This window comes from Equus asinus, chromosome 21, assembly GCF_041296235.1.
Source record: "Equus asinus isolate D_3611 breed Donkey chromosome 21, EquAss-T2T_v2, whole genome shotgun sequence".
NCBI classification, from domain to species: Eukaryota; Metazoa; Chordata; class Mammalia; order Perissodactyla; family Equidae; genus Equus; species Equus asinus.
Window position 1 is genome coordinate 14,545,663 of NC_091810.1, and position 24,131 is coordinate 14,569,793.

A 24,131-nucleotide genomic window follows, 5' to 3' on the forward strand; every position below is an offset into this window, starting at 1 on the left:
GGGCGGTAACTGTGGCGCGTCCCCTTAGTTCTGGGTTTCACGGGGAGTTTCGCAGCTCGCGCGCGGCCGAGAGGCAGCTGACTCCGCGCTCGGGCTGTAGGCGCGTCTCGCAGCGAAGCAGAGGGAGGGCGCGGCGAGCTGGCTCCCACCATGGCCGCGAACGTGAGTGTCTCTGTTCCGCCGGGCCACACCCGGGCTTCCCCATCAGCCGCGGCCTCCTCTTCCCCGGAGGCCGCCGAGGTCCGTCTGGACGGGCTGACCCCTCCGCGTGCCCGCTTCTGCGCCTCCGGGCGCTGTCCGTCGGTCCGGTCTCTCGGCCCCCGGCTCGGCTCGCGCGTCTGCGCGGAGGGAGGCGGGCTGGGAGGCGGTGCTCCCGGCGTTGGCCTGGGCGCTCGCGGGTCTTAGCCGGCGGAGCTCGAGAGCTGGTCGGGACCTCGGCGGGAGAGAGCCGTGCGCGGGAAGGGCGGGGCGGCCGGGACGGCCCGGGGAGCTGTCCAGCGGCGCACAGACCGCGCTGTCGGGCGGGCGGGGCTGGGGGCGGGGGGGGGGGCCGTGAACCGAGGCTGCGATGCTAGCTTGGGAGCCCAGGCGTTAGGATGCCCGTGAGAGGGAGCGCTTCCCTGCTGCCGCGCCCCTCGTCCTCCTAGCGTGGATTTGGTTAGAGAGGCCCTGGCGGAAGGCGTTCCCTTTGAAAGGCTGCGGGCTGCTTCTCCCTACAGCCAGCCATTCTTGAGAGTCTTCCCATGTAAGTCCAGCATTCATTCAACAAACCGGGCACACCTCCCACCAGGGCGCTGGCTATGTGAGAAGCTGGTGACTCACAACTCCGTCCTCGGTAAGGGCTTCTGGGCCAGCTCGGGAGCCCTGCCAGCCCCGACACTCCCGCCCTCCTGCTTTGGTGGAGCGTCCTGGCCACTCTCCCCTGGTCTGTCACACCCTCTTCTCAGGCCCCTCCTCTGTCCCCGAGCGTCCTCTCTGCCACCCACACCCCCAGAGAAGCCAGGGTTTGTGTCACCCAGAGCCCTGGCACACACCGCCTTGTGTTAGGGTTGTCTGGGAGGCCTAGGAGCCTTGAGGGCTGCAGCTAGAAAAGCCTCGGAGGTGGTCTGGGGACCCAGGGTCTGCCCGGGCAGAGGGCGGGCTGCGTCCGGGAAGGTGTCATGGAAGGTGCTGGAGAACGCAGGCTCTGGAGTCAGGCCGGCCTGGGGGCCAGTCCAGATTCGTCCTCTCAGTGGCTGTGTGGCCTTAATCTCTCGGTGTTTATATTTCCTCCTGGGATCGGTTACTGTGAAGTTCAAGGGAGACGGTGCTTAGCACAGTGCCCAGCACACAGTAGGTACCTAATATGTGGAAAAGAAAGTTGATCTTCACAATGCTGGTGGGCAGAGAGCACCTCGGGTATGTTAGGACCTCACCTTCGCCAAGGAATGTGGAAGAGTTTGTGTATCCTCTGCTGCCAAACCTTTGTTGATTCATCCAGTAGCTGGGTGCACGTTTACAGGAGCCACCAGGGCGGGTGAGGGAGAAAGATCTGAAGATGGTAGGGTGGAGCAGGGAGGCAACAGAATTTATAATCAGTGTAACAGTTGTCCTGTAACAGAGATGCTGTTACCATCTCCATTTTATAAGTGAGTGAACAGGATCAGAGAGGTAGAGCAACATACCCAGGGTTGCACAGCAAGTGATTTTCAGGGCCTGTACTCCTTGCTCATTGCTTCAGTCCCAGAGTGCTGGGACTGCGAGGGCATGTGTCACTGAGGATATATATACATGTATTTAACACACATCAAGGAGCCAACATCAAGATCGGGCTTACAGACAGCCTTGAAGAGAAAGAGAAAGGCATAGGAGGGGGCCGCTCAGGGCAGGGCGGGGCGAGGTGGGTGGCGAGGAGTGGGCAGGGAGGAGACGCCGTGATCCTGTGTCTACTGGGAGGTCCGTTCAGAGCACGGCCAGGTGTGTGACTCGCCATCACCCCTTCTGAGCCTCTGTTTTCTCATCCGTGAAGTGGGGTAGTGACAGCCCCCACCTCCTTAGGCTTGCCCATGACTGGCCTGTGATAGACTGGTGTGTTTGCCATTGTCATCATTGTCATGGCTGATGGTCACCTACCCGCCTGCAGCAAATTGCTCCACTAATATTTCCAAATGGCATGGAAGGTCAAGACCGTTTCTGAATGTGTTGGGCATCTGGTCCCTGGCAGGCCTGGACTTGTGGCATGTGGGAGAAGCAGAGAACGTGGCCTTTGCCTATTTCGAGCAGAGACTCCAACTTGAGTCTCTTCTCTGGCCCCAGCCCTGCACTCAGGGCCTGGCTCACCGGAGCACTCCCTGGGAGCCGCTGTACATCTTTGTGGCTTCTGTCAGCTCATCCCCAGCCTCCGTGCCAGGCTTGGTATCAGTTGCAGGGAAAGCTGCTAACCCTCCACCAGCCAGCTTGTATTTATGTCCTCGCCTCTCCCCACAACCTCTGTGTTGGATTATTATCCCCATTTTACAGATGAGCACCTGGAGGACACAAAGGGCTTGAGCTGCTTGCCCCCGGTCTCATGGCTGGTGTGTGGCAGAACCTGGACTCAAACCCAGTCTTCTGGCTCCGCAGTCCTGCCCTGGGTGACAACACTCTCCATCAGCAGTGGACACACCCCAGACCATGCTCCTGTTATCATTGGACAAGGCCTGACCCGCTGCCTCTGGTTTGAGGCTGACCGTGAACCCGCCTAGACGTGCCTTGCTGTCCCCTTTCCTCCCCACACCCCGCCGGAGAAGATGGGTACTGATCCCCAGGGAGCAGTTCCTCTGTCCTCACCATTGCCCACACAGTTCTTCCTGCTGTAGGTGCCCTCACCCCAGGGTCTGCCTCTGAGAGCTCACTCAAATCCCCCCTCCTCCAGGGAGCCCGCCTTGATCCCCCGCTGGAAGGGGTCACTCCTTTAGCACTGGATTCACTTCTCTCCCCAGACACTCAGCATGGCTGAGCGCTATTTGTGTGACTCAGTGGCCCTTAACCCTTTTTACCCTCCTCTCACCCCACCAAGCCAGCATGGCCCTCTGGAAGCTCAGCCGCAATCTGTCAGATTGAATTAAAAATATATCTGTAATGACCAGTTTTTAAAACAAGCTGGGGGGCCAGCCCCATGGCTGAATGGTTAAGTTCACGTGCTCCACTTCAGCGGCCCAGGGTTTCGCCGGTTCGGATCCTGGGCGCAAACATGGCACCACTCATCAGGCCATGCTGAGGTGGCCTCCCACATGCCACAACCAGAAGGACCCACAGCTAAAAATAGACAACTACGTACCAGGGGCTTTGGGGAGAAAAAGGAAAAATAAAATCTTTAAAATGAAAAAAAATGATTTGGCAGTTTCTTAAAAAACATACATCTTCCTTGTGATCCAGCACTTCCACTCCTAGGTGTTTACCCAATACCCGAGGGAAGTGGAAGCTCCTGTCTACATAAAGATGTGTACATGAGTGTCCTTAATATCTAAGAACGTGAGACGACCAGGACAGATAGCCACTGGTGAATGCTCAGCAAACGGGTGTGCTCCTCTGTGGAGTACTACTCAGCCTTGAAAAGGCGTAAGCCACTGACGCACCACCTAGGTGGACCTCAGGAGCCGTGCACTGAGTTAAAGGATCTTGACAAAAAAGAGTTTGTGCTGTATAATTCCACGTATGTCAAGTTCCAGAAGAGCCAACACGAATCTACAGTGCTACAGATTCAAATGGTTGTCCCCCTGGTGGGCGAGGAGAGGGGAGGATTGGCAGGGCGGGGACACAAGGAAGATTCCTGGGGTGATAGAAATGTTCTGTAGCTCAGTCTGGGTGTTGGTCAGATGATGGATGCATTTGTCAAAACCCATCAGACTGCACACTTATTATCTGTGCATTTATTTTATAATTAAAAAGCAGTAAAAGCTGAGTATAAATAAATAGCAAAATTCAGTTTATTTTCAAAACCGATTTTCTTTCTGATTTTTTTTTTAATTTTTCATTTTTCAGTATTCCAGTTCAAGTAACAGGAGAGAACATGTCAAAACTACAACCGAGCCCCAGCCAGGCTTCCTGGAGCGGCTGAGCGAGACCTCAGGCGGGATGTTTGTGGGGCTCATGACCTTCCTGCTCTCCTTCTACTTGATTTTCACCAATGAGGTAAAATGTTCAGGGTCCCTCTGTGCAGAGTGAGGGTCCCACAGCACCAGGATCAAAGGCTGTGAATCTAGAGGCTGGATTTGGTAATAAGGGCCGACGTTTTACAAAAGAGAGGAGGAGGGGCTGCTGAATTAATCAGAATTCTTTCTGTTTTGACCCACCTCACAACTGACAGAATCAGGAAGCGAAATGGATCATTTTACATGTCTGAAATCCTGGGCGCGGTACCAACTTCAGCCATGGTTGGATCCAGGCATTCATGCTGGGTTACCAGGAATTTCCATTTCTCCAGCTCTTGCCTGTTTTTCTCTATTGTGGATTTCTCTTTGGCAGGCTCTGCCTTTGTGGTGGCACAGGTGGCCCAGCAACTCCAGAGTCACATCCAACCAGCTTAGTAACCCCAGAGAAAAGGGGAACCATCTCTTTGTAAATCAGTTATCAAAAGTTGCAGGGAGATCTCTCAGTGGCTGGCTTGGGTCTCAGTCCTCTCTCTGAACCAGTCCCTGTGGCCCGTGGATACACATTTTGATTGGCGGGTCTGGGTCACATAATTTGGACAGCAGTGCAGATTGGCCCATGTAACTTACATGGACTGAGAGGAGGGCAGGGGAGGAAAAAACAGGGGAAAATGAGGGGAGGGGACAGGACAGACAGAAGCCCCAGCTATTCCCACCATGAGGGCAGTCCTGAGATTGGTGGTGGGGTGGAGTGGTGGGACAAGGTCTGCCAAGAAAAGCAGGAATTCTGGGTTCGGATCCCAACTCTGCCACTTGCCAGACCTCAGTTTTTCAGATGTAAAAGGGGGAGATCAGCCTCAGTGCACCCAGAGGCCCATCTTGCGCTGACAGACTGCAGTAAGCACAACCGTCTCAGCCGTGCCTGAGTGTTGGCATCCTCACTCCCCTTTGCTCACAGGGCCGCGCCTTGAAGACAGCAACCTCCCTGGCCGAGGGCCTCTCGCTCGTGGTGTCCCCTGACAGCATCCACAGTGTGGCTCCAGAGAACGAGGGGAGGCTGGTGCACATCATTGGGGCCCTGCGGACGTCCAAGGTAGGTTCGGCAATGGTTGCCGGCCTGCCGGCGGCTTGAGGCCTATTGCTGGATATTGTCTGCTTGAGGATTTGGAAAGCATGGGCCTTGGAGATGGACACGCGTGGGTGTGGTTTCCAACTCCACCGCTCAGCAGCTGTGTGGACCCAGCCCTCCTGAGTCTCAACATCTTCATCTGTAGCCTGGGGAGAATGATCGTAACGAAGTCGGGGGCCAATTTTGCAGATGCGCGGGATTGAGTAGCCAGCCTCTTGGCACAGTCCTGGGCACGTGGTGCAAGCTTTACAAACGGCGCTTCAGTGATTGTGATTAGCTTGTGTGTCCAGAGCCAGGCTCCACGGGTGCTTTCCTGTGGGAACACAATCACGTGTCCTTGGCACCTTGCTGTTGGGCCGTGCAGCCTGAGCCTGTACCATGCGGCTTGTGGCCACGGGAGAGTGCCAAGGCCTTGAACAGGCAGCTTCACTGGATTCTCCCACACGCAGCCGCTGTAGGACTCCGCGCCCTGTCCCTGTTCCCCATTCCTGTTTCTCTTCCAGTCCAGCTTCCCCTGAGCCGGGCTTCTGGGCTGATGTGAGTCTTAGCCCTTATTTTTCTTGGTTTTTTTGAAGCTCTTGTCTGATCCAAACTACGGGGTCCACCTTCCGGCTGTGAAATTGCGGCGGCACGTGGAGATGTACCAGTGGGTGGAGACGGAGGAGTCCAGGTGAGGCGCAGGGAGCGCAGGGTCAGCTGGGGGTAAGGAGGCGCAGACGCTACGATGACACGCAGGTGGCTTTCATTGTGACGCTTCTGAAATTGAAAGTATAAAATCTTCCTATCAGACAAATGCCAGATTACCCCACAATTGTTAGCCAGTGATCTTTTGGAGGTGGCAGGAACCTAATGCAGAGCGGCTCAAAGAGGAAAGCGGGAGTGATCGCTCTTGTCTAGGAAGTTATCCAGGGATGCCCATGCTCGAGGCATGACCGGATCCAGGCTGCAAACAGTGCTTTCCCGTGTGTCAGTCCTATCTTCTCTCCCGAGGGGCAGAGGCAGCCTCCCGGTTACATCCTGTCAGTTCTGACAGAAGTCCCAAGGCAGGCTCCCATTGGCCAGGCAGGGTCCCCTGGAGCTGAGCCACATGGACTATGAGTAGGGAGGGGAGCTGGCCGGGAGTCGGGGAGCCAGGACAGCTCAGCTTGGCTCAGAGAAGGGCAGCTGCAGGGGACTCTCCCAGGAAGTTCTGGAGCAGAGGGTGCAGGCAGACCTCTGAGCCCAGACGGCGGGGCTGGGCCCCTTGGTGTGAGCTCAGGATGAGAATGCTCTTTGCTCCGGTCAGGGCCTCGAGGGGTGGAACTGGCTGTCTGCTGGGGAGTGAGTGCCCTGTCTCTGGGCTGCTGCAGACAAAGCCTGCTCCACTGGGGAGTTTGGCCTGGTCGCTGCGAGCTGCTTCCTGTTGGAGATGCTGAGAGATTGGAATGCCTCCGGAGGGATGGGCTGACGCTGGGGCTGCCTGTGCTTTCCCTGCAGAGAATACACCGAGGATGGGCAGGTGAAGACAGAGAGGAGGTACTCCTACAGTGAGTACGGGGCCCCGCCCCTGCCTGCGAGCAGATGCTGGCATGTCCCTGCGCACATGTGCTCTCTGCTCTTGGCGGAGGCTGATGGCAGCAGGAAGGGTGCAGAACCAGGCGCGGGGATCCCTGGGTGCCGGTCCTCAGAGCCCTGCTCTCCTATCCATCCCATGAGGCTCGAGGAGCTGTCCCTTCGCCCCTCATGTGGTCACGGGTTTGGATAAGAGGATGCAGGGCCAGTAATCCTCAGACCTGTGGCCACTCTACCACCATTTCTGAGTTGTTCCCTCTCCCCACGACAGACACCGAATGGAGGTCAGAGATTGTCAACAGCAGAAACTTCGACAGAGAGATTGGCCACAAAAACCCCAGGTGAGAGCTGGGCCCCAGCCTGAGCACAGCCTTGCCTGCCACTGGCAGGTCCCACCTCAGCTTCCTCATCTGTGTAATGGGATTGACTGACTTCTGCGTCATGAAAGGATGAAAGCGTGGGACATGGCTCTGAGGCCAGCTCCTGTGCTGGGCACCAGGAGCACAGGGAGGCAAGACCCAACTTCTCTGACCCCAGACAAGCTCCCCTCAAACAGGTCACAAATAGAAGGCTTAGGCTGAGTACCTTAAAGGATTTGCACAGACTGCACCAGGGGGGCATTTTGTTACCTGTTAGCCATGGGAGTGGCAGGACAATCAGGGAGGGCTTTCAGGAGGCAGTGGCACTCGATCCGGGCTTTCAGAGGATTTCGGCAGAGGGCGGTTAGCAGCTCAGGGATGTGGGGATGGTGAAACAGGCGTAACACTGGAGCACAGCTGCCTGCGGCCACGGGCAGGGCTGTGCCAGGAAGGGTCTGGGACATGTGCACAGGGCGGCTTGGATGCTGCCCAGGGCTGGGGAGGGTCAGTGAGGGTGTGAAGGCCATGGAGGGCCAGCTGACGGCTGGTGGGGGGTGACATGGGCTGCCAGGGGCCTAGGCAAGAGACCTCTGAGGCTCTGGGGCATGGGAGACAGAGTGAGGGTGCTCCGTCTCGGGGGTGGAGCAGGGTGTAAAGTCAAGACGTCGGGAGCGCCTGGGCTGGTCTGCACTTGCCAGAGCCCCCAGATGGCAGCCCTTCCTGGCACAACCCAGAGGGACCAGAGCGCTCCCCGCTGGTGCCCCTCTTCACCGGCAGCGCTCTCTCCCACAGTGCGATGGCAGTGGAGTCCTTCACAGCAACGGCCCCCTTCGTCCAAATTGGCAGGTTTTTCCTCTCGGCAGGTACGTCTCCAGCCCCTTCAGGTGAGCCAGCACCAACACAGAGGCCCTGTGCCTCCACGCGGCCACCTCCTAGCACCCAGCCGGCGGGGGGTTAAAGGGTCCCACTCCCCTGGGCAGGGGGTCAGCCGGCACTTCCCCAGCATCATACTTTGGGCTGTGGGCCGGAGGGAAGGCAGATCCCAGGGTGCCAAGGCTCGTGCAGAACGCTCGCACCCCGGCCGGGTTCCTCTGAAGCGCCGCTCTTGCAGAGAATGACCACCAGGCACTGCTGCCGTGCCAGTTCTGGCCAGACAGCCGAGAGCCTTCCTCAGGTGGCCCTCGAGCAGCACTAGAGACCTGGCATCCAGCCCCGTGCCAGGAAGGGGGTGGGTCATTGCAGGCTGCCCCCAGGTGACTCCAAGAGAAGCTTTCAAGGGACAAGGTGGCATCACTGGCCACAGTAACTCCTGGGGCTCTTTCCCTGAGTCTGACCCTGGAAGGTGGGAGGGGAGGCCTGGAGATCCGGGGCGGCCATCTGTCCTGTCGCTCAGCTTGTGCCTGCTGTGCCTGCCGGCCCTGGCCTCAGGTGCTCTCTGTGTAGCCAGGGAGCCAGGCTTGGACATGGGTGACTGGACCCAAGGTGGGGTGGGGACAGGGCTAGGACCATTCCTGGAGCTGTGGTCACTCCGACTGGACAGGGAGAGGGGACAGGAAAGGCTTTCTGGAGGAAATGGTGACTGAGATGAGGCTGGCAGAGGACAAGCTGTGGAAGAGGTGGATTGGAGAAGGGCATACCAAGCCCGGAGGGGGCTGAGTCTGGAGGTGGCAGCAGGGCCAGGCTGTGAGCTGGGTGTGAGGGCGTCGTGGGCAGGGTGTCAGGCTGAGGGGCTTGCAGACCAGGGGTGTTTTAATTTGCATACTCTTGTTTCTAACCACCTCGCTTCTCTCAGGCCTCATTGACAAAATCGACAACTTCAAGCCATTGAGCCTGTCCAAGCTGGAGGACCCCCACGTGGACATCATTCGCCGGGGAGACTATTTCTACCACAGTGAAAACCCCAAGTATCCAGAGGTATGCTTGGGGGCTTGGGCTGCTCAGATAGCAAAGATCAGGGCCGTGGAGGAGCATCCCGGACAGCACGCAGGAGTCACAGTCCTGCTATCGACTGCCTCTGTTCTGTTGAACCTGTAGCTGCACTCGGCCAAATGAAATGGGAGAGGAGAGGCCTCCTGGGTGATGGGGACACGTGGGCCAAGGTGGAGGCGGGGAGAGCACCAGCGCGGGGTTCGACGGCACCATGGGCCCAGGCCCAGGCTGACTGCCGCCTGCCTCACTCCCCTCACTTCTCTCCCACCCCCAGGTCGGAGACCTGCGCGTCTCCTTTTCCTACGCGGGGCTGAGCGGCGACGACCCCGACCTGGGCCCAGCTCACGTGGTAATCCAGCTCCCCCAGGGCAGACTAAGGCAGGGCTCCCTAACCTTCCTGGGCACAGACACCTCGGACAGTGTCATGAATGCTTCGGACCCTCCCTCCAGGAAAAGCATTTAAGTGCTCACTTTCACCCACCGTCGGGCCTGCCTGGAGCAGTTTCCGAGGTCCGCGTCCCCGCAGCCACCCTGGACACCCGTGAACCGTGCCTTAGGAGCTGCAGTTCTAGAGGCATCTCATGATTATGCCTGATGAGAGTTCTTCCCATCACACGCGGGCCCTCTTCCCCCAGCCCGTTTTTTGCTCTGTCAGTACTGGGTCTCGTGTTCCTGAGCCCGTCAAGTGCAGTCCTGCCCCTGCCCCTGCTCTGCCCGGAATCCTGCTTCTGCCCAGGGTCCTCCCTGGAGCTTGGAGTGGAGCCGATTGGCCGACCTCGGGGGGCTGCTGTACACCGGCCGAGGTGTGGAAAGAGGCTCCGGGGCTGGCCTGGGTCTCCTCACTCCCCTAGTCGGCACACAGTGCAGAGGGGCGCTGGGACCGGGCGGGCTGATCATCCCCTCAGGTCTAACCCCAAATTCTCTGACCAGGTCACCGTGATTGCCCGGCAGCGGGGTGACCAGCTAGTCCCATACTCCACCAGGTCCGGGGACACCTTGCTTCTCCTGCACCATGGGGACTTCTCAGCAGAGGTGAGTTGCTGCTGCCCCCTGCGTGATGGCGGGACAGGCAGGTCCTCCACTCTGGTGGCTATTTAGTAAGCTCCTACTACTAGAGGGCCTAGCTGGTGCCATGAGGCAAGAGAAGGAAATAGAAGGAATAAGAATCTCCGTGTGTGCCAGACTGGGCCAGGTGCTGAGGACAGACCCGCGAGCAGAACAGCCTCGTCCCTCACAGGCTTCCCGCCGTGTGGGGGAGTAAGGACACATGGTGTGGAGCGTTGGGAGGGGTGGCAGACGCTCTGAGAGAAACAGACCCGATCACAGAAGGCTGCTTCAGCACTGGTCAAGGCAGTGACAATTTGAGTGACAGTTTGCTGAGTCCCAGCGGAAGGGAATCGGTCAGAGCTGGAGGAGTCGGGGTCCCTCAGTAGCTCAGGCAGGACGGTATTCATCATGTCAGGGGCACTGGGAGTGCCCGAGTGGCCGCCGCCCCAAGAGGAGGGCGTGGGGTAGACGAGGCTGCTGAGCCCGGAGGCCCCCGTGAGGATGCGCTGCCGCTTTAAGAGCACTAGGGGCAGCGGGGCTTGGAGCTGCAGAGTCCAGGACTGCGAGGGAGGGTGGGTGCCTCAGGGACAGTGGTCCCAGGCCTGGCAGCCCTGTCCCCACTCGTGAAGCGGGGAGGGTCCTGCCTCAGCTGCCAGGAGCAGAGGTGCTCAGAGGCGCTGGTCTCTTCAGTTGCGTGCCTTAAATGTTAGCCTTTCTTCTCCCAGGCAGGAAATCCTACTCTTCAACAGGAAAACAGTTTTTACTTTGTTGTTGAACACAGCGTGTCACTGGTGGGACGTTCCATACTTGCCTTGAACAGGACTGTGGGATTTTCATCCAGAATTGGCTTGGAAGAGACAGGCAGGCAGCAGGGCTTAGCTGTGACCCTCTTGAGCCTGTCATTAGGCCCTCAGCTGCCATCCCTCTCACTCCAGCCCCCAGCCCTGGGGTCGGGGCATGTTGTGGGTGGGGGCTGTACCTACTCCTTTGGCCAGGACGAGGGTGTGGCCCAGAGCACAGTTGCCAACGTCAGGGTGGGGCTGCCACCTCCAGCCTAGTAGGTCATGAGTCACCCTTTCCACCTGCAGCTCCCGGGGCCCTAGGGAGTTTCTGACGTGAAGAGGCCCTGTCCCGGCCTCCCTTTCTCTCCCAGAACCCCAGCCGTGGCTTGGCTTCCAGCCTCTTGCAGGTGGAGGCCCAGGTCTCAGAGCTGCCCACAGAGAGGAGCGGCGGGGCTCCTGGCTTGCACAACTCCCAGGAGGGAAGGCTCTGACAGACCGGCAGGAGCAGCGCGGGGTCTCTGCCAAGCGGGGAGAGAAGACCTTGAGCCGAGGAGGCAGCGCATGGCCCTGAGGAGAAGCCAGAGCCTGCGAGCCAGGATGCCCACGTCCCAGCTCTGGGACGGGAGAGTGCAGGGAGGACGATCGTGGACTCTGCCTGCCGCTGGCGGTGGAGCCCAAGCCGGCTCTCTCCTCTCTTAGCCTGCTGCCTCCTCTGGAAAATGGAACCTTTTGCATTATTGTTATCACCTCCGCCTTATTTGGTGGTTGTGAAGGGTCTTCATTCATTCAGTGTGTTTTTATTGAGCACCAGGGACACAGTGAGGGACAAAACAGACATGGCCCCTACGCTCAAGCCTGTAGCTTAGTCAGCTGCTTCGGGTGAGACCCTGAGTGGGTTACTTGTCCTCTCAGAGCCTCAGTTTCCTCTTCTGTAAAGTGGAAATAAGCATGCCTACCCTCAGCGGTGAAATAAGATAATACTTAGAAAGCATGTGGGACGCGACTGCTAACTAGGAAGCAGTAAGTGTTAGTTGCCATCACTGCTGTTACAGTAAGGCCAAGGGAGCCCGACTCAGCCTGGGGTCGGGGAGGCTCTGAAGAAATGGCACTTAGGCTGAGCCTGGAAGAGTGCAGGAGCTGGCAAGGCAGGATTAGGTGTGTGCAAAGGCCCCAAGGCAGCAGACACTTGACCTGATCTCTGGACAGGCAGCCAGTGGGGCTGGGGCGTAGATGGTGGGGCTGTAGCAGGTCACAGTGTGGAGAAGGAGGTGAGGGTGGCAGGAGCACATGGGCAGGGGGCAGGAGGCTGCCGCAGCGGTCCAGGTGGGAGACGGTGCCGACACAGGGGAGGGGTGACGGTGGTGAGAGATTTGGGGAAGTGTGGACACAGCGTTGCCAGGACTTGCGTATGGCCTGGATGGGAGGTGGTGAGGGAGGAGCGAGCCACGTTTGACACCCAGGTTTCGGCTTGTGCAGGGGGCGGGTGGCTGCTCCACCTGCCGAGACAGAGACGATGGAGAGGAGCAGTGGGGTGGAGGCTCCAATGTTGGTGTCAACGTGCCAAGACGTCAAGTGGAGATGTCTCTTAGGCAGTGGGAACCCCAGGGGTGAGGCACAGAAAGGTGCCAGAGCTGCAGCTTTAAATGAGGGCCTGGGCATCGAGAGGGGTCCCTGGGGTGGGGGCAGCGGGGGGGGGGGGGGGGGGGCGTGGAAGAATTTCAGCATGGGAAGGACAGCCAGAGGGAAGGAGCAGCCTGAGAAGGAGGGAGACCAGGAGAGTGCAGCGTCCCCGACCCTGAGAACCGAGTCTGAGATGGAGTCAAAGACTGCACGGAGCATGTCCCAGGGGCAGCACACACACTCAGACATTGCCACTGTGGCGGGTGGTGACCAGCGACCCCTGGGTGCTGCTGCAGTGTGGAGGGGGCTAAGCAGGCTCTCCCTGACAGGACAGCGAGCTAAGGACGCAGGAAGGAGGTGGGCTGTGACCTGAAGGCCGTACCTCCCCCTGCATCTCTGGGCCTTGCTCTGGGCCGTCCCAGCGGGAGAGGCCCTTAGACCTGGGTGGGAGATGTGCCCTCCTCCCTCCGATCTGTTCAGAGGGGCCAACAGCTCCCGGGTTGGCACGCCTCCGTCAGAGACATGCGACATGAGCCCTCCCTCCCACCCACTGTGTCCCACAGGAGGTGTTTCGTAGAGAGCAGAAGAGCAACTCCATGAAGACATGGGGCCTGCGGGCCGCCGGCTGGATGGCCATGTTTACGGGCCTCACCCTGATGACGCGGATCCTCTATACCCTGGGTAGGTGTGGACGGGGCTGGGGGTCCTGCCCCCGCTACAGCCCCAGGTGCCTCTGCCGTGCTGATGACAGCACTGTGTCAGCTTTTCCCGCCTGACAGGTGCTCCCTAGGCAGAGGAAGGCAAGTATGAGGGACAAGAGGCTGCCAGGGTGCGGGCTGGGTGGGTGCTGACTCCCAGGAGGCTGGTTCAGCTTCCGTGATCCGAAGGTCTGGCCCACCCATCCCCGGCTCGCTCAGTCATTCATTCCTCCATCCCTTCCTTCCACACGATCAGCCGTGGTGCGGAGGCTGGCCAGCCTTTGCAGTGAGCCAGACCTGAGGTCTGTGATGTTAGAGCTCTGGATGCTGGGGCTGTTCCCTTCTCTCAGCTTCAGGTACCTCACACCTAACCTGCAGAATTTTGTGAAATATTTGGCAAATAAGAAATACTCTAAAACTGTTATGGCTTCCCTCCCCACCCCAAGACTTGGGCTAGATTTGGGGCAGCCAGCGAGATTATGGCCTTCTCACTTGGCCTGGGGTTGGCACCAGTGAGCCCAGTAGCTGCCTGAGTGACCTAGCCTGGCCCAGGACGGAGAGCCCAGCGTGACTGAGTAGGTGCTGGGCCTAGACTGTGGCTCTGGGAGGACAGGGCTCCTCGGGGGACTCCCCATCCAGGCCTTTGCCCCACTGTGTCCCAACCAGTCAGACGTTTCCGTCCAGCCTTCTCTGGGCCCCACCACAACCTCTCCCCCACTTACCCTTTCCAGCTGCGGACAGGTCTGGCTGCAGTCCTTCCCGGACTGGCAGAGCTGGGAGGGCCGCTGCCCTTGTTTTACAGACAGGAAACTGAGGCCACAGGGAAAAGGACACTTCCTCTGAGGCTTTCCTGGGACAGCTGGATTGTGCCCAGAAAGACTGGCCAGGTCTTGGGTGCCATTCGGGAGAGGTTAGAATTTGAACAGACTCCCCCGCCGTTCCTTTGCACTAAGCCCGTTGTGGCTGTGTGACCTTGGACAGGCATTTTCCCTCTCTGAGCCTCAAGTCTCCCATTGTCTCCCAAGATGAAGAGCTGGGAATCTGTCTCAGAGGGCCCTTTGAATGTCTGACAGTCTGTGATCCTGGAATGCTGACACTCCAGGGTCAGGACAGATGTCAGAGCGTGCCAGGATCCAGAGTGCAGGGGGGGTGGTTCAGGAAGCTACACCGCAGCATTCATTCATGCCTGCATTCGTTCAGTAAGTGCTTCCCAAGTGCCTGCTGTGTGCACGACACTGCTCTAAGCCCTGGAGACCATGCAGTGAGCAGGACAGACAAGGCCCCTGTCCTCTCAAGGCCCAGGGCAACGGTGAGAGCTCAGGGTCTGGGCTCAGTCGGGAGTTGACATCCTGGTCCTGGCACTTTCTGGCTGTAGGACTTTGGGCAAGTTGAACTCCCTGGGTCTCAGTGACGTTGTGGGTGAAATGAGGTTAAGCACAGTACCAGCTTTGAGCATGAGGCTTTGGTAAGATGGTGCACATAGTGCCTGACACATGGCCAGCACTCAAAAACATGAGCTCTACTGGTTACGAGGGCCAGCTAGGGGTGCGGATGGGAAGAGACCAAGGTGAACCATGAGCTGACCTGCAGGGTCCTGTAGTCGTGGCAGGGCACTGGGGCTTGCTCTGCAAACCCAAGGGTGCCAGGCCACTGGGGCCTCCTGGGAACTGACTGAAGATCCCCCAGTGGACATCAGCTACAGAATGCCAACTTGGAGGGCAGGGTAGGCCAAGGAGAGGGTAGTTCTCTATGGATTCAGCTGGATCCTAGACTTGATTATATTGGGGCAACAGCTGTGAGATCCTTGAAGGCGGAGGCCACCTTAGGCCTATTTATTTCCCTTGGCCCCTGCACAGAGCCAGGCACACAGGTAATTGGTAATAACTCGCTGCATGAATGAACAGACACCTCCAGGAATGGCTGAGGGGCCCAAGTAGACACCACGGAAGGTTCTGGCCACAGTCTTCGTAAGGGTGCAGCACACAGGGTATTTGAGTGTCACAGGCGAATGTCTTTACATTGGCCTCAGCTGCCATCAACACAGAACCTTTACAGAGCACTTTGCGCGCCTTCTCCCTGGATGGCGGCTCAGTGCCCAGCCACAGCTCTGGTGGGCTCCTTCCTCGTGGATTTCCATCCGCACTAGGAGGTTCTTTGCTCCTACCACTGCCCCCTCCTCTCCTTGGTCACCCGGCAGCTGGGGCCCCCGCCCGTCTAGAGACAGGACCCACCTGCTGATGTCCTGAGAAGGCGGCGTGGCGGCCCTGGAAGCCTCACTGCCTTTCTCTCCCCACAGTGGACTGGTTCCCCGTCTTCCGAGACCTGGTCAACATTGGCCTGAAGGCCTTCGCCTTCTGCATGGCCACCTCACTGACCTTGCTGACCGTGGCTGCGGGCTGGCTCTTCTACAGGCCCCTGTGGGCCCTCTTCATCGGCTGCCTGGCCCTGGTGCCCATCATCATTGCTCGGACACGGGTGCCAGCCAAAAAGCTGGAGTGAAGCAGGCCCTGGCACCCACCAGACACCCGTGTGAGCCCCCGGATCCAGGCCGCCCCCCGGCCCCACCCCACTCCACGCCCGAGCATGAGTCTGCATCCGTTTTGGATTCTGCACCCACCCCGCTCTTCAAGGGGCTGGACTTGACCGCGTACATAGGTGTCAGGTTTGGTGTCCCTCAGTTAGCATCGTCCCCAGCCCTTCTCTTGCCAGCAGGCAGCTCCTGGTCTTGTAGCATGACAGGCATTCTCGTCTCCTTTTCTTGGGACCGAGTGTCGCCGCTCCGCACATCTCACTTCACTGATGTCTGCAGACAACGAGGCGGTGATGCTCGGAGACCTGCGCCTATCACTGCTGCCTCTCATTCCTGGAGGTGAGTGCCTGGGCTCTGCCACAGCCACACCGCACCCTAAAGGGCCACCGTCACAGTCGCCTTGGAGCAGGACCGCAGCAACAGGACAGAGCACTCTCCTACCCTATGAGGGAGTTGAGATTTAAAAAACAAAACAAAAAAACCACCGGAATGATTCACATTTCAGACTGTTACAGAAAAACACGCTTTAATCCGTCAGTGGAAGTTGATTCAGAGCACAGAAAGGTGTTAAGTGGGGGTGTGGCTTACCTGGTGAGAAAAACTATTACTTCTGTCAGTATTCTGGGTTGCTGGGACGCTTTAAGATGCTTTGGACCAAGTGTTTCCACCCTTGGAGAGGGGACTCGCCAGGGCAGAGAAAGGCTTTTCCTTTCATCTTCTGGCATCAGAAACTACCGATTTACTTGAATGATTCAGTTTTTAGTCAACCATCAAAGGAAGACGTTGGAAGCTCTATTCTGTTAGGTGGGCTCCTCACGGTGACCTCCCATCGGCCAGAATCAGGGATCAGAGACCTGGAGCCTGCTGGAGTCCAGCACTCTCGTTTGACCTTGTTCCTTTCATCACATCAATGCTTCTACATGAGTGTCCAGGCCTCACGTGGCGGCTTCTGAGTGGTTGGTTTATCTGTTAAGTGTCCACAGCTTTACTCCTAATTAAAACCTACCCACGCTTAATTCACTTAGCTTCTAAGTTTCATACCCTTTGAAAGATAAACTATGTTATAACCATGATGCCTTAAAAGACTCTTTGTATGTCCTTTATCTTTTTGCTATTTGGAAATTGTTCTGCTTTGCTGGAGTGCTTGTTTTAGCAAGTAAGTATTTGGTAGTCAAGTGAGGGGTCAGAACTTCTGAAACTAGTGAGCTAATCTTCTTCTTGTCCTGGGTCATCTGTGCTATAAACGGAGATTCTTCGTGTTAAAAACAGCCAGTCCCAGCGATGATTTATCTGGGTTGAAGGACTGAAATAGTATTCACTACTGCTTGTTAAACAAGCAGTTTCATCAATCTCTCAACTTTTAAAGGATGCTTTTGGAGACAACACTGTAACTAGATGATGGTGAAATGCAAAATCCTTGGGATCTGGTTTGTGCAATTTTTTCTAGCAGATTTTAAATTACTGCCAATTTCAAAAGTGTTGTTAATGAGCAAAATAATGTTAGATATTTGAAGCCTTTGGAAAATCATGAAATTTGTATTATCTTTGTATTTCTGATAAAAATTGAAAATAAATTTTTAAATATCTTTTGTTATAGGACCTTGCCATTATCCCTTCTTTTTCTGGCATTCTTTCTGAAATTTCTCTTAAAGAATTAACCATAGAATTTATTAAGAACGATATGAAGTTTTAGAACTCAATTCTACTTTGCTTTTAGTGGTTAAAATAGGTTTCAGTTTTTTAAAAAGGCATCTCAATATTCCTGGCACTAAGAAGCCTAACATAGCAAAGCCTACTTTGTTTGGACTGATTTCAAATGAATGACTCACACTTCACCCATCTTCAGAATGTGCTGGAAGAGATGGAGCCACAGCACTATCCCGTGCAAAAGGCAGCATGGGCTTTGGGTTGGGACAGACCTGAGCTCTGTTCCCACGTCTGTGATGCTTGGCTGTCTGGCGGGCTTGTCAGTACTCTCAGAGCCTCAGTATCCTCATCTGTAAAAGGGGGACAGTACTTTTCTACCTCACAGGTTCTTATGACAACTAAGCCCAGGAAATGCCTAACATTACCTTTTCATTCTCTTTTGCCTCCTGTTCTGAAGCAACAGACTGCAACTAATATCCACTCTGAAGCTAGCACTTAGAGGACTCTTTCTGTTACAAGATTTGAAGCAGGTGAATGGTAACTTCCCAAAACCTAGTGTTTCATTCCCCAATTCCAACTAGGAGCTGACATCTGCCTGAGTAATAAGTTATTTCTGCAGAGACAGCGCCATGCTCTTAACTCAACTCCCAGAAAACAAGTCACTATCTCTAGGAGCACACAGGCTCTGGTGCAGTGTGAGACGGTTTCCATGGCAACCCCAGCTGTTTCTCAACAAGAGTCTTGCAGCCAAGTTCTTGCTGCATATGAGTCACACCCCAAGTTTTTGTTTGTTTCTCTTGGGTAAAGCTGATTCAGACTTTCAATGGTTTCTTTCACTGATTAAGTAACATCTCACTTCAACACAGAGAAAAAAATTCCATGTGTGTGATGGTGAGTTGCCAGCTTACATGAAAACAAAATCTGATCACTAACGTAGCCTCAACAAGTGTACAGATCACTCTATCACCCAGGTTTTCTTAGCTGATATAAAATCTGAAAAAAAAAATGTCAAGCCAAGTCTTTTTAGATAAATGCTTTATTTTTTTCTCAAAATGTTATAAAAATTATTTCTCCTGAATATCTACAGTGCATAGAGCTTTATAAATTTATCTAGTAATGAATAAAATCTAGTTTAACACTGATCCAGTTGTACTAACATTTCTTTAATTCTAAGTTAGTGGTTTTCCTCTTCTTTCCTGATTTTAGCTCTATGCTAGTCTTCTGCCACCGTGAAATGTTATTTCGAAAAGTAGATCCCAACCATCCCACAGCTGAGACGGCCGGGGCTTCTCACCTGCTGTCTCCCGTACTACAGAGGCAGCACTGGGCGGTACTAGTAAACCCGACCGAGGGAAAACGAGGGGCCTGCAGAGGAAGGGTCCTGAGTCTGCAAGAGGCAAGAGCGCGAGTGTCTGACGGAGAAGAGTCCACCCGGAAGAAAGGACTGGCATGTTCCTAAATGCACTGTCATCCCCAAATTTCCCAGCGGTCTCTATGAAAGACCTGACGCGTGTTTCCAAGGACAGGGAGAACGACGACTAGGTGGCGGGGTCTCCGGGGAAGTGTTCTGTGGCTCAAAGCACAGCACGTGGCAGCGAGCAGCTTGAAGAAGACCCTCCCCTGGGGGAAGGTGACAAGCACTGGGGCCAGACCTGCAGCCCCACCTCGGCTTGTGCCTTCTGGCCCCAGCCCGTCTGCAGCACCTGCTGCTTCTGTGCCTTCTCAGAGAAGTCACCACCCCAAGGCCCGGGCACCCCCCGGGGGAGATGTGGGGCCTGTGCAGCAGACCTTACGACAAGGTGGCCACTTACATCACAGCCTCTCAAATGGGAAGAGGTGGGAAGCCGCCGCCTTCTTTCCCCTTTTGGTCTTGGGGCACTTCGGCTTTGGCTCTTCTTCGGCCTCTCGGTTTTGGGGCCAGGAGGCAGCCAGGATCCTGGCCGTTTCCGCTTGAGAGCTGGTCCCCTCCTCTTCGTCAGAAGAGAGTCCACCTCCTGCATCTGCATGGGGAGCTGCTGCCTCACACTGGAGAGGAAACACAGGCCCCGCTCAGTGATCAGACACCAGGAAGCACCGTCAAGAGGCAGGAAAGCTCCCAGCAATGGCCTGCCCTGAGCTGTGTGACTCTGGAAGGATGAGGGCACTGCGTGGGGCTGGGAAAGGGCCAAGACTGCTCTTCCTGTACCTTCTGCAGACTGGGGGCAGCGCAGGTAATGGAGAACCTGCTAGGCACTCAGTGCTGGGGAACACAGAGGTGTCTAGGCAAGGAACTGCCCTCATGGGGCGCACAATCAAATCTAGGAGGTGATTGACTGGGGCCTTGCGTTTATGACCTTGTTCCTGAATGAAAGTGCATTGTATTTACCTTCCCAGATGCACAGTACCAACCTCAGTCCCAAGTGCTCTGAGGACGCCCTCCCTGAAGGCTGGGGAGCTGGGCCGGGTTTGGACACAGAGGGCAAAGCAGAGCACCAGGAAGGAGCCAATGATAACACAAAGCCAGGGGAGGGGGTCACCAAAGGGATCTGAGAGAGAAGCACGACACTATCTTCTAAGGGCAGACAGGCACATGTAGGGTTGGAGAGGGCAAAGAAAACCGAGAGGCGTGGTTACAACTGCTCCCGTTTCTGCTGTCTCTGACCTGGTGCTGTTCACACCACGGGACTGCATCCAGGGCCCTGTGCGCCCCAAGATGGGAGCCCCTAGGGGGCTTCACGTCAAATTCACAGCAGCGTCCACAGCCTGGCCTGGCACGTGGCAGGAGCTGTACTAAGTGAGAACCCCAGCCTGAAGGGTGGGTGCAGGCCCTGGGAGCAGCACAAGGCTAGGAGTGGTGCAGCGCACAGAGATTCAGGAACTCGGCCTCCCCGCAGGCTTAGCACCAGACCGGACTCACAGCAGGTGCTCAGTCGTGCAGACAGGAGCAGAAGAGGGGATGCAGGGGCAGAGCAGGGGGCTGGAAAAGCCATCTGAGGTGGACTCTGGGAACATCTGTCCCAACAAGTAAGGACACAGGGCCTCAGAGACACAGGACTGTGGCTTCAAAACACAGAGCTGTCTGTGACTGGACATCTGAGCAGACCTGGGCCAGTGATCTGAGTCCCCCCTCCAACCTGGGCTTATTATTTTGGGGGTGGGGGGGGGCTGGTTTCTTTAGAAGGACCTGCACTGACCTTGGCCCCGTAGCGAAGCCTCAGCCTCTGCCTGATCAGCAGCCCTTTGACCAGCAGCTTCCAGTTCCCTAGGGCCCGCTTCTCCTTTTTCTATCAGCAAAGTGAAATGGAAGAACAGAATATGTTAAGTAATGCCATTTTCAGGGAAAATGTCAAGATGGAACCTGTGAACATACATACGTAAAGACACAGATAACATTTTAGTTAAAAAATGCTTTCTAAATCCTACCAAGTCGCAGTTTAAAATTGGTGTGATTTATAAAGTGATACATACAAAAGGCACTAAAACTAAAAGCTTTTTTGTTTCCGACTCTAAAATTTTTAGGGGAGGAGGTTGCCCAGAACCTGGACCATGGACAATTCCTTTTAACAGGCAGGTGTCACAGAAGGGGCGCGGTCCCTGGAGCTGAGCCAGGCAGACGTGGACAGTGAGAGTGGACTCTGATGCAGGCAGGACCCTGTTCTGTCAGCGCTGGCTCCCCAGGGCGCCTTCCATGAGGTCAGAGCTGGGAAGAGCTTTAGAGCACACTCTCCTCTTTCACACGGTGCAAGCGAGGTCCCTGCCCCACCGTGTGCTTGCTGTCCGCCATTCTGGTCCCCCCTCAGACCCCCAGGCCCACCCTGGCCACGCTGCTCACCTCCTTCTCCTTCTTTTCAATGAGCGCCTGCTCTTTTTCCCAGGCGGCCAGGAGCACGTCTTTGTATTCCTCGCAGACTATGTACCCATCAGTTCTGTGGGGATGCAGCACAGTTGGTCTTCCTTAAGCCTGCCTCCTGCTCCAGCCTCTCCTCCTCCCCTTCACAGAGGACAGTGGGCCGCTCCTAAGCACTTGGGGCCCTGAAGGTCAGCAGGTCCACAATTCTGGCCACCGCTGCTAATGGACACCCCCCACGCAGAGAAAGGTCTGTGGACATGGGCCCTATATCTCCTCCCCCAGGTCCTGCCTAAGAGAGCTGGAGCGCCTCCCTCTCCCCACTGCATGGCAGGACAGAAGGAAGGATGCTGAGCCTGCCAGGTCACCTGTGACCAGCCCCAGGAACAGCGTTGTAATTCAGCATTAATTAGGATGCTGGTTTCACTGGTTTGACTGCCCCTGGATAGAAGCCAGAGTAAACGTGTAAATGTGAAAGATAAAGTGTTAAGATGGATTTTGCAAATCCAGAGTAAACCGTGACAGGGAGAGATAGTGGGCTTCAGCGCTACATCAACTTCCCGTATCCTCCCGTGCCTCCTTCTGGCCTCCATGGGAGGTCCCTCACGCACACGGGATGGCAGTAGCCTCCATGGAAATCGAAGCCAGTGACGGCCTGGACACAGTCGATGTCCAGCTTGCGGGCCACACGGTGCAGATTGGGCAGGTTCAGTTGGACACAGCCGACAGGCATCATGCTGGGCAGGAAGAGGTACACGTTCCCAAATTCATTCCGGGGGACCTGCGGAGGGTGGCACACCAGGTCTGGCCAGCTGTAGAGCAGAGTGGCCCGGTCCCGCCCTACTGGGCACTGCCCTTACCTTCCCGTCAACAGCCACAGGCGGCTGGTACTCCTCTGTCTGCCACTGGCCAAACAGGCCTAGGTCATTTTGGTCCTGCAGCTGGGGCTCAGCAAGGCGGGCTTTCCGGGCCCGGTTAGAAAAGCCTTTCACCATCTACACCAGAGGAAACAGCCAGTTCACCACAAGGGCTGCCCCGTCCCGGGTGCTTACTGTACACCAGCATGGTGCTCAGTGCTGTACAGCTGTCCCCTCACTTAACCCCACAACAAACCTGAGACGGGTGTGCTTTTTCTCCCCTTGTCCGACTGCTAGGCCCACTAGCACTCCGACTCCCACCAGCCAACGTCAGAGTGCCCGCTGTCCCAGGCACTGTTCTCAGGGCTTTATGTGTCTTCTTTAATCTTCTCGACAAACCCAGGAGGGAGGTCCTAGCACCATCTCCACTTTACAGATGACCACCCTAAGAGGTGTCAATGGTTCACCTAGTGACACAGCGCCTAAGGCCAGAGCCTGTGCTTTTACCAGCCATGCCATCTTCCATACTTTCATCACTGCAAGGGAAGCTGGCACACAGAGACGAAGTCGCTGACTTAATGCTGGGTAAGTGACAGGCCAGGACCGAGACCCAGAGACCTGCGTCATGTGCCGGGAAGGCACGGACAGTCTGGGACCCCCAGCAAGCTCCCCTACAAATGTGTACTTGCCACACCAAAACTCTCCCTGTGGAGGGAAGGGGTGAAAGGCATGGGGGACTGGCAAGGAGAAGGCTGCATAACTTCCACGAGGAGTGCCGCTGGGGGGGAAAGCGCTGGCTCCAGGCCGCAGGCACAGCTGCCTCAGTGAAGGGCTGACAAACTTCTTCTGGAAAGGGCCACGAACAGCCTCTGTCACATATTCTTTCTTTCTCTCTTTTTACAACCCTTAAAAAATGTAAAAACCATTCTGAAATCAAGGGTGCCACCAGAAGAGGACGCAGGATGGATGTGACCTGCGAGCTGTGCCTGCTGACCGCTGCTCTAGCAGCCATTCCAGCCCTGGCCTCTGGGCATGCCATCTCCGTCACCCCTGCGGCCTCATAATCCCTTTCTGAGGAAACTATCCACCCAGCATCGTTCAGTAAACATCAGTGAACATCTATTACAAGCCACGCCATGACACCCGTCCTCAGGGGCAGAGAAGGGGCAGTCTTTGTTTTTGCAGGCTCCTGTGGGGAGACGAGAAGATGGCAATTCAGCGTGAAGAGGACGCGTGGAATGCGGCCCAGAGGCGGGGCCCCTCGCCCAGCCCTGAGGAGGGACAGGCTAAGACAGGCTGCTCAGAACAGGCCACATTGGAGCCGGGTCTGAAAAGGCCCAGAGGGGCCAGTCAGGTGAACAGGGCTGGGGAGAAGGGTGTTTGGGACCAAAGGGACACAGAAGTGTGAGCACACGAGTATCTGGGGACTGTGGAAGTCATCTGACACACAGGAGGAAGCATGTGGAGAGGAGGCAGGCACCAAAGCACCACGGGTCTCTGTGCCATTGGACAGACACGGGCATCTAGGTGGGCTAAGGGCAGACTACGCACGGAGTGCCACTCACGGCTCTGTGTTTCAGAAAGATCCCGTGACTGCGATGCCGGGAACAGACTGAGGGGCTGGGCCAGAGGCGGGAAAGTGGTTGTAATCCAAGCAAGAGACAGTGAGGCAGGGGCTGGAGCTGGGGCAGCAGAGCTCAGGACAAGGGAAGGACTTGAGATCTGGGATTATTCTAGAACTGTGCTAATACGATAGGCACCAGTCACACATGGCCCTGAACATGTGAAACATGGCCAGTCTGCATGGAGGTGTCCTGAAAGAGAAACACACTCCAGATATTTCAAAGCCTTAATAAAAAAGGAATGCAAAATATCTCATTAACGTTTCAAGATACTACATGTTAAAATGACAATATTTCAGATATATTTGAATTTAAATATGTTAAAATTCCACCTGTTTCTTTTAAAGTTTTGAAGATGGCTACTAAGAAATTCAAATCTGGGGCCAGCCCTGTGGCCGAGTGTTTAAGTTCGTGCGCTCCGCTGT

At 56.2% G+C, this 24,131-nt stretch overlaps 2 protein-coding genes across 2 annotated transcripts in view; one reads left to right on the forward strand and one right to left on the reverse strand.

The window, feature by feature from the left end:
- The first annotated feature begins 23 nt into the window (after positions 1–23).
- On the forward strand, positions 24–17,353 carry TMEM43 (transmembrane protein 43). Its single transcript, XM_014838450.3, has 12 exons — positions 24–162; positions 4,003–4,152; positions 5,068–5,202; positions 5,814–5,908; positions 6,715–6,764; positions 7,061–7,130; positions 7,941–8,011; positions 8,941–9,062; positions 9,352–9,426; positions 10,008–10,109; positions 13,090–13,207; positions 15,521–17,353. The coding sequence occupies exons 1-12, from the start codon at positions 151–153 to the stop codon at positions 15,721–15,723; spliced, it is 1,203 nt and encodes a 400-aa protein (XP_014693936.1). The 5' UTR covers positions 24–150; the 3' UTR covers positions 15,724–17,353.
- Positions 17,354–18,419: 1,066 nt separating this feature from the next.
- XPC (XPC complex subunit, DNA damage recognition and repair factor) overlaps positions 18,420–24,131 on the reverse strand; it is a 33,097-nt gene continuing 27,385 nt past the window's right edge. The window contains exons 12-16 of the mRNA XM_014838448.3: positions 22,088–22,222; positions 21,839–22,008; positions 21,213–21,306; positions 20,575–20,664; positions 18,420–19,426 (exon numbers count right to left, since the gene is read on the reverse strand). Coding sequence (XP_014693934.3) covers positions 19,214–19,426; positions 20,575–20,664; positions 21,213–21,306; positions 21,839–22,008; positions 22,088–22,222 — 702 coding nt within the window. The 3' untranslated portion in view covers positions 18,420–19,213. The remainder of the gene's footprint in view (positions 19,427–20,574; positions 20,665–21,212; positions 21,307–21,838; positions 22,009–22,087; positions 22,223–24,131) is intronic.